Genomic DNA, 12898 nt, shown 5'->3' on the forward strand with positions numbered 1-12898 from the left:
CTTCAACTTCATAGGATTGGTTTATCACATTATTTTGCAATAAAATATATTAAGGTTTTTTTTTCTAGCATGCCAAAGTGTTAAAAAATAAAACAACAATAAAGCACTAAAGCCTTATCTTTTAATTTTGCCTTGCATGTTTAAGGAATGTAAAATAGATCACAATCAGTGTAACAAAAGCTCCCAATTTGATGTTGTTTACACACATCTAAGAATTCAGATAGATTTCCTCATTGCAATCACCTTAATTGCTCTCTTCTACAATCAGCGCTTTGTCTATGCAGGTACAGCAAGGCTCATGTGGAAACTCTGAGTTAAATTGTTTTGCAAAGCAACAAAAGCTCTACAGTAAATGCACTCTTTAATAGCAACTTTTTACACTTAATAATAAAAAGTCATGTGCAATAATGGCCAGAAATTACCACAATATTCTTTTCCTATGTCCACACCCCGTTTTGTTTCTGATCTTGTCACACTCACTGTAAGAACAGGAAAATCAGTTTATAAGAGGACCAGAGCTGTTTTCTATTTTGCTGAGTAGGTTGGCATGTTTGAAAATGGGTCTTATGCAGATTTTAGAGCAAAATAGTGGAACGCTTTTTGAGAAACATTATGCTCGGTCACATCTATGAAGTATATGTGTCAGCAATGATGTCTGGAAACTGAATAAACTGGGTTAAAATGATGCATTGCAAATGCCTGAAGATGACCTAACTGTCTTGGGCTGAAAGTTTAAACCCTTTCAAACCATCAACAAGTGCTCAAAATTAGTCAAACATTAATCAGTAAATCAACTGGACATCCCTGTCATGCAAACTACCCAATTAATAAGAACGCTAGAATAATTCTCCAGCGCATGGTCTGGATAAATATTCCAGATTGTGTGGTCTATAGCAGTGGTCCCCAACCTTTTTATTACCACGGACCGGTCTAGTCTTTGAAAATTTTGCTGCGGCCCGGGGAGTGGTTAACCGTCAGATGAGGCTTCTGCATGTTGGTGTTCCCGCTAAATCCTGAATATACCCAATTTGGGTTGTCTTGGCCTTTTTATCGCAGCCTGTGGAGTTTACCCTGACTGGGAACGAGAATACAACCTGCTGAATGTGACAGGTAGCCAATCAGAAAGCGCGGTGACGTAAGAACAGAGGGGAATCCCAAACAGCTGACATATCGCACAACTGTGAGTCCGGTGGATATCGGCAGGGGCGCAACTACATATTATTCAGGTGGATCCGAAAACAAACCCTTAAGACTCACAAGCTCTACTCATCTCCTCTCGACCACTGCCCAAACGCTCTCTGACTCTGGTCGTTATGGTAACGTTTACATATCCCTTCAAAATAAGATACAAATGCGCCACAAAAACGAGCATTTTACTTTCGTGAAAATTTTAACTTACGATAATGACTGAGCTTGTTTCTCTGCAATGAGACGGTCCCATCTGGGAGTGATGAGAGACAATGACACATGAAGTGTTGCTTATTTCCACAGCCTGCTTGGTCTCTACGTGGCGAAGCAGCTTGAAGCTTCATTGCCTCATTAGCGAGCTGATCTCCGCATGTTACACAGAGCGGCTTGTAATGTGGGAGTCTCCTACCGATCCGGGATAAATCCATCCTCCTGTCTCTTCTCTGGGCCTTTTCCCCTTTGCAAAGAAACTTTCCAAAGACATCTGATCTGTTTCTTACTCATTTTGCTACTTGTGGGCTCAGCGTTGGCGCACAAGTAACTGAGAGAATCCGGTTAAAGGATTTTCAAAATAAAAGATCCTCCAGACTCAAATAATACATAAAACGGAAATATTTAATTATTTCTTGCGCGGCCCGGTACCAATTGGTCCACGGACCAGGGGTTGGGGACCACTGGTCTATAGTACTAATTTCCCTTGTATTGCATTTAATATGCACAACCCAAAAGCTGAAATGTGTGGCAGGCAGCTTCCTCTCACTGCTGTTCTTTGCTCTTTCTCTACTTCCGTTTGTAGTCTGCAGATGAAATGGAGGCCATGGTAAGTTTTATGACAGTCCTGCTCTGTTGGCCTTTTCATCTCCGCCTCACCCTTCTTTGTTTCTCATCGTCCTCTTCAACATGTAGTGGGGCTAGACAGGCAAAAAAAAAACAAAGAAACTGCTTTTCATAATATGCTGATTGTAGTAATTGTTAATTTCTGTTGGAATGAAAATCCCAACATTTTAGAGGAGTAAAATATCTAGAATATGGAGCATGTTTGTGTAAGATTCACTTAATGACTGATCAGATTCAATTGGAATCAAATGAAGCCCCTGGCTGCTTTTATTTCTTCCTGTCCATCTTTCATGCTTAATTTGTTTGACCTTGCTCTTTTTTCATGGTTTCTTGCAACATTTCCAAGTATGTCTCCATATTGCATGTGTAAAGACTCTTCTTTAAAAAAATCTAAGTTTCCCTTCTTTGTCAAGTGTCCTGCATGCTTGTTGAATGTTTATTGGCGTTCTTTTGCAGATGTGCTGGCTTTTGTGAATCTATGTGTTCCTTTTCAGCACATCAGGGTAATTGTAGCATGCATCCACCCACTAAAGCACACGAAATAGATATGTAGAGATGCGCTAACAGATAGAGACGGAGGTGGAAAAGCAAACTTTTGATTTGAAGGTTGCGGCTTTTTTCTCCCTTTGTGGTGTGTGAATTTCCAACGCTCGGCCATGCTTTGGAGTCCAACCTCTGAGAAGTCATTGGCCATACATAATCTTTTGGAGACCTTGAATTCAACAAAATGCTGGATGGAAATAAAAACTGCATTCTTGCAAGTAAATGGCCTTTTTAAGAGACTTTGAAGCAGGATTTTTAAAACCAGCGGTGACATGAAAGGAACCAGTGTTAACTCTTTTAATCCAATGTTAATCCCCTGCTGTGCATAAAGATCTGCCGGGACACAGACCACACTTGTATTCAAACCACATTTTTTTGTGGTAAAGGTCAGATGTGAATATGAATCATTTAATACAGGATATTACATGGATTTCCCTCACTGAACATCTCTTGATGCTTTGGCTTGATGCTAAAACTATACCAGTAAAGGTAAAAAACATACTTATGACATTTCTTCTACCTTGTCAGATTTTCCTACCACAGCACATCTAGATAGCTGTGTCTATCGAGTGATGCTATCTTTGGAAGCTGCTAGATCACCTGTTGAGGCTTGGGAACGGTGCAGTTATGTCTTCTCGTCCCAGTAGTTGCCACGGAGATTAATACAAATGACTTTCCAGGCTGACCTTCTTGGTGTTACTGCTTCATGCAGCACGGCTGCCTCTATCAACCTGGATTTACACGCATTCATTCATTTTTAAAAATGGATGACAAGGAAGACCATCCATGTTCATTTCTGCTGTAGTTCTAGGACAGTCTCTACAGCGGGTATTAATGTGCATTAGGGTTTATTTGGGGTTTGAACTACTATAATAGTCAGTCCACTGTAATTCTGTCTTATTTGTTCTGGAGCAGGTGGGGTTAGTGTGTAAAAACACCACTTTAGTGGAGGATCTATGATCTATGGCCTGATTTTCTTTCAAAGGTTTGTTGGTGCATGCAAACATGAAACCTTTGAATAAATAATAAAAATTTAATGGATTCTGTCAGAAAACTGAAATGGTTGTTCCGGGGTGTTTCAGCAGATCAATGACAGGATATGATCAACACATTAATGGTTCAGCAGACACAAAATCAACCGTCATCCAGCCTTCAACCATTTCACATGGAGAGTGTTTTAGGAAATTGTTTGATTTAGATAAGACGTATTAAAAAAGAACAGTTGAGAGTCGTGAAATTGTATTCTAGCATTACGCTATGTTTCTAACAATAATTTATTGAATATTAAATCTGCAAAACAACACTTAGATTCATTACCAAGTAAAAGAAATTGCAGATAGGGACAAAATAAATTAAATAAAAGCAAAACAAAACTTTATTGTTTTGAACCAACCGCATGATACCCACATGACCTTTTCCGATGCCTTTTCAGCCGACCGCTCTGTCTCTGTGTGTATTCCGCTTGCAGGCTCAGCAGCTCCAGAAGAAAGACTCGCAACTGAAAGCGCTGGATGCCTTCTACAAGGAGCAGCTGGCTCAGCTGGAGCAGAGGGTACGACATTCACACGAGCCGCACATTTTTCACAGACCTGCAGAAACCTGCCTTGTTCAAAAGCGTTCACAGAAGCCTCGGCCTGCTGTGCTGAGCAGCATATCGCAGAAGAACACCGAAAATCTGGACAGGAAAAGCTGTTTCACATGTGCACATTCCAGCAGATGCATAATCAACTGTAGTCACATAATCCCAAGGTCAAACAGGCTTTTTGCATTTCTGTGTGCAAACGTACTTGCATGTATAATGATTTAAAGGATTCATGCAAATTTTCTCTACAGCATTATTATGGCAAAACGTGTGATGCATTGCTTGTAGTCTTCCCAATGGGAATGTTGAGCTATAAGCTGCACTAGCAGGTTGCTCCACAGCATGCATAATAATAAGCTTTAAAGGTGATTTTGTGCAGCAAAGAAAGCTATAAAGCGATAAATAAAATGGTCTGAAACGTTCCTCCCACCCATGTGAAAAAGTAATGTAGAGTACATTTAAACAAGTTTGTTCATCAAAATAGGTTCACAACTAAACATTACGTAGAAGAAGCGTCTCCCTTAGGCCTTTCTGGTGCAATTCAACAGGCAGCAAAGATTGAAGCCAGCCGGATCATCTCCGGAGAGCCTTTACAAGACCTTCCATTTCCTTTCATCTTCTGTTTGACATTTGCCGGGTAGGAAAGGTGCAGTTTCAAGTCAAGTCTCAGTCTCACCAGGCGCCATGCGGAGAACCTTTACAATGTGCTCTCCGGGGAAAGCTGTCTTCCATTTCTCAAATAGAAAAGACCTTTAAAGGACATTATGTGGAAAACCTAAGTATTGTGTTCTGTTTACCCTGGTTAATTCAGGCCTGTTCAGCATGCAGAGTAAATGGAGAGTCTGTGTTCTAATCAGCCAGCAGTCTTTGGGCAGACTCCTTAAGTTCAGTACACCAGTAATTTTTTTTAGCTACCTTAGAATAAGGTTGCATTCACACCAGCCCTGTTTAGTCCAGAGCTTTAATTGAACTCAGGTTGGTTTGCTTACAAAGTCTGTTTCATTTGGAGAGGAGTGAATGCACCATTGAACTCTGATGAGGACCGAAAAAGCAAACTCTTAGGTCTCAGTTTGGTTGAAGTGAACTCTGGGGCAATTTGTATGCATATGTGGAAGACCGCTGGAGACCGCTCCAAAAGCAGGAAGTGAACTACAGCACAGGGTATTGTGGGTCAGTAGAGCCAAAATAAATGCACGAGGAACGCCTGGTTTTTTACTACAGACAAAAGAGAAATCCTACAATGGACTCCACTCCATTTCTGTATACATTTTGTGAGGAAGGAAGTTGCGCTCAGTGTCTTGTTCAGAGATTTTTGTGTTGTTTCCTTCAGTGGTTCTTGTTGCAGCGCCGCCACAGGAGAGAAGGTGAACAGGTTTTTCAACAGGTTTGGATCATTTGACAGTGCAGCGTGAAAGAGAACCACGCCAACTTAAAAATGTAACAAATGTTCCAATTTTGGCTCCCGACTGAACCAAGTGTACTGGACTATCATCTGTGAAAACTCCCTAAAATACATAAAGCACCATGAACTTTAGGTGGTTTTAAAAACTGTGTATTTGGGTAATTGTTAAATCGAGAGGCTGACATAAGCTGTGTTTTCAAATAGCATAATTGAAATTACGAAAATAAATTTACTCAATAGAAACAAGGCAATTTCTAAAAAAATGTTTTGGTGAAGTTTTGTAGAGCGGCTGGCGTGTGGAAAACACAGACCACTCTGTAGCTTGACAAGACGTGGAAAAACTCAAAGAAATATTTCCTTCTTTTGCCACATCACATTCATGCTTATGCAAAGGCAGAGTCATATGCAGGTCTTTGGTGTCATGCGGGCGGCTATTTGTGTTCATCTCATTAGTAACAGGTTGGATTTGGAGATCGAGTCAGTGGCTGGCAGGCTGGCATATGGGTGGCACAAGCTGTGTTTGCTATGGAGCTTAGGATGTTTGTAGACAGACCTCTCTGTGTGTCTGTGTGTGACTGCGTGTGTTAAGATGGAGTGAGATGTTATTTGCATCGATACTGTGTACTCAGGTGCGCATGTACAGTATGGGCAGATTCATGTATCGTTCTGAGCGCTCAGTTTGTTTGCAGTCATGGACTCCTTTGCTCAAAATGCAGCCCAGTCGGTCCTGGACAGTTCATGGTGACGGCATTTTGATTTTATTTAAAATATACAGTATCATGTAAAACAATGTAAAATCTGTACCACTATAATCAAAGACTGTGTATGCTCTATACTGATAGTTGCAGTATCTTTATCAGAAAAAGTCCAATAGGACTTTTTCTGATAAGTCCTATTGCACCGTCAATGAGTTGCTGATCGCTGCTGGCTATTGGCACAATGCAGAGGGACCTGATGTCATCTTTTCCCGCCGATGTCTCCGGTTCGTCATGTTGGGGACAGACAGGCTTCCTTTAAGCATCTGGTGTGATGCGTGGAATACAACAGAGAGCTGCTGCCTTATTATTTTTATTATTAAAATTTAATACAATTTCTGATTTTTGTGTAATTTTTCTCCAGGTTGACTTAAAAAAATTGCTATTATTGCTGTAGGTCAGTTTGCTAAGCTACAAAAAAGTAATTGTTGGGGATGCACAAATATGGAAAATTTGGGCCGAGATTGATATCCAATATTAATACTGCTATTATAGCAGAATTTACCAATGTTTCATTTTATTATTATTTTTTTATTATTATTTTTTAAATAATCATCAGAATAATCAATAGATGACTCGATTACTAAAATAATCATTTACAACAGCCCTATTGTTGAGCTATAGAGGTCTGTCTTGGATTACCAGTCGGATAAAAGCACGTTTCTTTTAAATTTCTTACTCCTTATTTCCTCGTGCACTGGTGTTTTTATGAGTTGTCAACATTTTCTAACTTCCAGGCCCCACCATTTAATATCTAATCCCTCTTTTTTTATTTTCTCCTGTTTCTCTCACTGGTGGTCTTGCTGTCTTTCTGACTCTTTTGCACACACTCCTGTCATAATGGAGCGTATTTTGAAGCTTGTGGAAATAGAGCGTACAGAAAGAGATAATAATCCTCCTCCAAGTCTGACAGGTTGCTTGACAGGCTGTCAGGAAGGCCTCTTCGAAGAGCACTGGAAATATCTGCACACTAAACACACATCCACTGCTTTCTTCCAAATCAAACACAGTGGCACTGCTTTTATTCGTGGCCAGGCGGCAAGGGGGCTGGTAGGAATTCCTGCATGGAAAGGTGCAGGCACTTCCTTATTGTTGAGCTTCCAACATTTGGGAGGTTGTGGTATTAACTTCCATTCTGTTCTAGCAGATGTTTTATGCTAACCTTAAATCATGTCTTCATTATAAAACGAAGAGATAAACACTTTGGCGGCTTATCCTCCCACGCAAAATACGAAAATTTAGTGCACATCCTCATGTGTATGTATATATTTATGCATATACTGATGACATATTGCAGATATTGTGTGATCCCGACAAGATGGAGACATTCTGGCCTTTTGATCAATACCTTGATTTCCCCCCACCCCCTCTCCAAAGTACCATATTAAAACTTGACTTTTCTGCTGTGCTGCACTTTCTTATGGAAATGTACCCACTCTGGGCCTTATGCACACCAAGTCAAAGTTGAACGCTTTCATCCCGCAAAAAGCTATCTGCTCAATATGCTGCACCGAAAGCTTCGGATCTGCTTATTAGTTTAGCTTGTTAGCAGCGTTTCCACCGAGGCTGCACCCCATCTGGAGATGAAGATATGAGTTTCATAATAAGTTAATGGTACTAAACATTGCAGAGCTGCCACTAACATTCCTGTTGCCTCATTATTTTGTCCTGGGCTAAAGACGTACTTGTGCATTCCTCAAACAGTGGTAAACACCCACAGTGAAGTCTCTGCAGCAGCATTTATTAAAGTCTGAAGAGTCCAGAAGAAGGTGCTGAGAGACAAAAAAAAGCACTTGAAAATTATTATGATTCTAATGTGAATTTGTATGAAAAATACCTTTCCCAATTTTGTCTGCTACCTTATGATGTATTACACACACCGTTCAGGCATAACATTATTACCATGATGGAAAGTGAGTAAAACTGTTATCTCTTCATCTCAGCGTCTGTTAGTCAGTGCAGCAGCTAGAGGGATCAAATCGTGATGGCCAGGTGACAGTTTTTCCAAAACTACCTCTCCTGGGTACTTCAAGTCTGCAGTGTTGTTGTTGATTTCATCAAATCATCAACTTTGTCGACTTGGGTCCACCCAAGCGTTTTGCACAGCTGAATGGTTGCCATGGAGACTAAGAATTCAACACTCCAGGTATGTTTTTGATGAGGGAATAACTTTATAATATGATATAAATCTAAAAAAAGTTCATTTTATATAATACTGGCCCTTTAAAAGCATACTAAACTCTAGATGCTAAACAGTCTTTTCCATACATAGCTGACTACTTAGTGGGCCGTCTTCTCCATGGTTACTAATGATTAGACCCGTACCTTCTCCACAAGGCAATATTTGATTGCTTACTTTAGTTACTATGCAAGTAAGTAAGGAAATTTTACTAGTAATTTCCTTACCTAGTAAAAATGTTCTCTGTCAATATGTGATTACACTGAGGGCTGCTAGTCTTGATAGCTGCTATCTATCGGCGTATCTTTCCTCATCAAAAGGTTTACAATAAAATGAGAAGTTTGGTTTGTACACTAAACCGCGCAGCACGCTATGACAATATTTACGGTATCAAACAGTATCAAAAGCTGTTTGGACACCTGTCATGGCTTTCTGAAGAGTGTGGTGTGACGTGCAAAGGGCCAGCAGGAAGAAGCTTTCAAGCCCCTCAAATCATCCTCTTCCCCATTCTGATGCTCCCTTTGAGCTTCAGCAACTTGTTTTCACCAAGCCTAGACACCTGAATGGACCAAGTTGCTGAAATGTTGCTCGATGAGTGCAGATGTTTACATGACCTTGAATAGCTACAGTACTTTTGGTAACACGGTGCAAGCATATCACACAGGACGCAAAACAACATAACGACACAAACATGCCCTCCTTTTGTATTGTTCAGTGAGCGCTGCTGCTGCAGTCAGGTCAAGCAGAGAAAAGGTGGGTGTGTGGGGGTTAAAAGCCTCTACACACCTTTGCAACGGTTTCCGAAGGATCAAAGAACGTGTGCATATGTATGTGAGAGGGAGAGACGGAGGAAGAACACAGACAGGAGAGCGAGAGAAATGAGACCTTGAGAGTTTTTGGATCTGCCTGAAGAGCATCATTTGTTCAATCTGAAGTTTTATCCCAGATTTCAGCAGGAATCTGTTAATTTATTGTTTTTTGTTCTTCCATAAGCTTTCATATTAGGAACCTCATTAGTATTCCTTTCTGTTACCTGTGTGACGGGCTTTATTTTGTTTGATTGGTATGCCTTTTTACAGTAATTGCAGCAATTTTTGATGAATTCCTAACATTATTAGAAATTAACCGAAGAAACAAATATGTCTAATTGGTTTAGAAACTGGGGGATCCATGCCAGAGTTCCCCGTGTATAACATTTCAGAGGCGTGCCCCTGTAGGTGTAGGTTGGTTGCAAACATGTGTAGACAGCTGGTGAAAATTATTGCTTGCAATCATAATCAGTGGGGAAGCAGAAATCTGTTTGGCTATTGATGGCTGATGAATGCAAAGTACAGCTGCTTCCACCTTTTTACATCTAACGAGCTTCTTGACTCCCCATGTCAGCTTTGTTCTTCCCTGGCTCCACGTACTTGTTTATAATATTCCACGCCTTTGAATTTCCCTCCTTTTAAAAAAGTCTTTGCTGTTAATCAGTCTTTTTAAGATGCTCCACTTATTAGCGTCTTATTTTTTCCCAAAGCGCGTCAAAAACCACAACACTGTTGCGTAGTCTGGAGTTTGAAAGGGAAACGGATAAATGAATACCCCTATGGGGCTGCTACAATCCTAAAGCTAACTTTCGTGTTAAAAGACATCGTGTAGGAGAACAGTGACACTTTAGGAAAGGATAAAGGTTGGAGTTTATTAGTTTGTTTTTAGGGGCAAAAGAAGCAAAAAAAATGCATGAACAAACATTTCACACTACTTGCAGTATAATGGCTAAATGTTATGCTTAAATTAGACAATAATGGGGTGCAGGTGGAATATTATTTTTAGTCGATGCATTGAGGCAATAAAGATTTAGATCTAGGAAACGTTTCTAGTTTTAAGCATTTTATTGATCAAAATGTTTGGGTGCCTCTAACTTGGCTAAATACTCGTGTCAACTAGCATTTAGCCAAGTAATCCAGCTTCCCATGCTGCATTTGCTTTTGAATATTTTAGATATGCTTTCTGCAAAAAACAAATAGAAAAATAAAAATGCACTTGTGGTACAGACCTTCAACTATTTTAGACAGGCGTCTGTGTTAGTACATCATCAAGTATCTAGTTACTTAACACACAGATGCAGCTTTGTGTCGCATAATGGTGAAAATTCACACAGCACCTCCTTGTGGTAGTCTGAGCACGGAGCCCTGAGGTGTTCCTTGAGTAACTTAAAACCAAGAAGGACGCCTATGAATGATTTACACGAATCAACTTAGTTTCTGCCTATAGTTAAAACCTGGTGAAGTTTATCTAATATAATCTTCGCCATAAAACATTGTAATCTTTTACCAGCACAGAAATCTTTTTATTTTACATGAATTTTTTCATTATTTACACATCACATTTATTAATTCAGTTTCAACCCTTAGCCATTACTTTTTCTCCTCTTTCTCTTATAATACCTGCCTTGCAGTGCCTTCAGTTTGATTTTTCCTCCACATTTTCCTTTCCAAGACGGTGCAGTTTGCTGGGTAAATATTTGGGGGGATGCCACGTGTTGAAAGGCCTAAGCTCAGGGGATCTGCAGAGGAGAGGCTGCAGTTGTTGTGGATTAGCTGATTGTTTTTTCATAATACCACTGCCGGCATGCACAAGTTTTGGTCCTCACCAGACAGACTGCGAAGGCAGAAATCTTGATTTTTCTACAAAAAAGAATAAGAATGTATGAGTAATGCAGCTTATCAGCGCCGAGATTTAGTTCTACAGCAAGGGACTGTAAAACTTATTCAGGTTGCATGTAGAAATTGTCAACATTCTGTTAGTTTTATGATAAAGAAATGCTATTAAGTCCACAAAACACGTTTTGTGGACTTAATAAGCAGAAAATGGATGGATGGATATTAAGTTGAGTTGTTTTGGTCTGTAGTCTGGAATGAGGAAAAATGGAGTAGAGAGATTAAAGAAAGCAGCTGTAGATGAGCAAAACAAAATTTCAAGGAAACAAAATAAAAGGTAGAAATGAGTGAAGGCAAGGGAATTATGAGTTAAAAAATGTGAGTTGTTTTTAAAAAGGGTGAATATTTTATCTGATATGTTATTAATATTGTTTACTGGGCAAACACTTCCACCTCAAGGGCTCTATCTGCACGAATCGTCAAAAGATGTGATGGTTTTATTTCCCTTCTGCATGTTCAAAAGGCAAACAAATGTATCTCTAATAATCTGACTAACAATCTTTTTCTTTCTGTCTTGTTTTGTTGTTTTGACAAAAATCTCTGTAGAATTTTGAGAGATTCAAGGAGAGTAAAGATCAATTCCACCAAACCGCCTCCGTGACAGAAGCAAGCTTCAGGTGAGATGTGCACACAAATCATCCAATATGCCCTCGCTTTTCCTGAGTCATCATCCCAACAGACAAAGTTTGACAAATGTGTCTGAGCATGCACACACTCATTCCTGCCTATGTGCACTTTAACAACCACAAACCCAATTTGTAGCTACAAAAGCTGGGAAATATTACAACCTGCAGCCTCTGGAAACAGTCTACCAACTTCCGCATGCAGAATTGCATTAACCCAACAGACTAATGAATAGCGTGAGGCAGCAAATTTTTTTTGTCTTACCTACTTAAATGTTTACAGTCTCTGGAGCAAACTAACCCGTGTGATAAATGTTTTAATTGGTTGCTTTAATTAAACAGAATTCAACAATAGCCTGTTTCACCATCATCACTTCTCACTCTGGAAGTGTAATGAGCCACAGCCGGAAAAAAGATACCTAATTATTGTCACTGCAGAGTGTACAACACACAAATTTAATTGTCATTAGAGACCAAACCTTGACTTGCTGTTAAACGACAAGAGCCCTCAACATGAAAAAAGCCAAAAAGCTGAAGTCCTCAGAGAAACTACAAGGAAGTGTTCTCATCCCTGAGGCCAGGCTTTTCTGCTTTTGGGTTAATTTTTCACTTTATATTAATGAAGTTCTCCCCATGTTGCTAAGCAGAGATGATTTTTAATTTGTTTCTGTTTAAATTTTTGATTCTTTTTTTTGCTGTGACTTTGAATGCTCTTTATTTAGTTGTTTCCATATTTCTTAATAGATAAAGTATGAAACAATAGAAAGTTCAGTATATGCACTACTCACAAAAAGTTATTTGGCTTAAAACTTAAGGCATTACATTTATGGATAAAATAAAGACGATATGTTACTATTATAGCATAAAAGTACAGCATTTAAGGAGAAGCATACAAATAGGATTTCCTGAAAGTTCAAACAATGTAACTGGAAGAAAAGCCTTCAATGGTGGAGGGTATACTTCCACTGTTGTTGTCAATGCCTCTATCTCATGCTGTTCACAGGTCGACTTACCTGTGAACAGCATGTCTGGTGAGACATGGCATCCCACTTTTCTTGAAGGGGGCCCTCAGGGTCATTGTGGCTCT

The 12898-nt window shown here is 39.6% G+C and overlaps 1 protein-coding gene across 4 annotated transcripts in view; it reads left to right on the forward strand.

The window, feature by feature from the left end:
- LOC103152547 (MICOS complex subunit mic25a-like) overlaps window positions 1-12898 on the forward strand; it is a 102027-nt gene that overhangs the window by 29556 nt on the left and 59573 nt on the right. For 3 of the 4 annotated variants that reach the window (XM_016661172.1, XM_016661173.1, XM_016661174.1), the window contains exons 5-7: window positions 1985-2008; window positions 4037-4120; window positions 11735-11805. In XM_016661172.1, coding sequence (XP_016516658.1) covers window positions 1985-2008; window positions 4037-4120; window positions 11735-11805 — 179 coding nt within the window. The remainder of the gene's footprint in view (window positions 1-1984; window positions 2009-4036; window positions 4121-11734; window positions 11806-12898) is intronic. The other variant, XM_007573041.2, reaches the window with a different exon arrangement.

The sequence above is a fragment of the Poecilia formosa genome, unplaced genomic scaffold (genome assembly GCF_000485575.1).
Source record: "Poecilia formosa unplaced genomic scaffold, Poecilia_formosa-5.1.2 Scaffold315, whole genome shotgun sequence".
NCBI classification, from domain to species: domain Eukaryota; kingdom Metazoa; phylum Chordata; class Actinopteri; order Cyprinodontiformes; family Poeciliidae; genus Poecilia; species Poecilia formosa.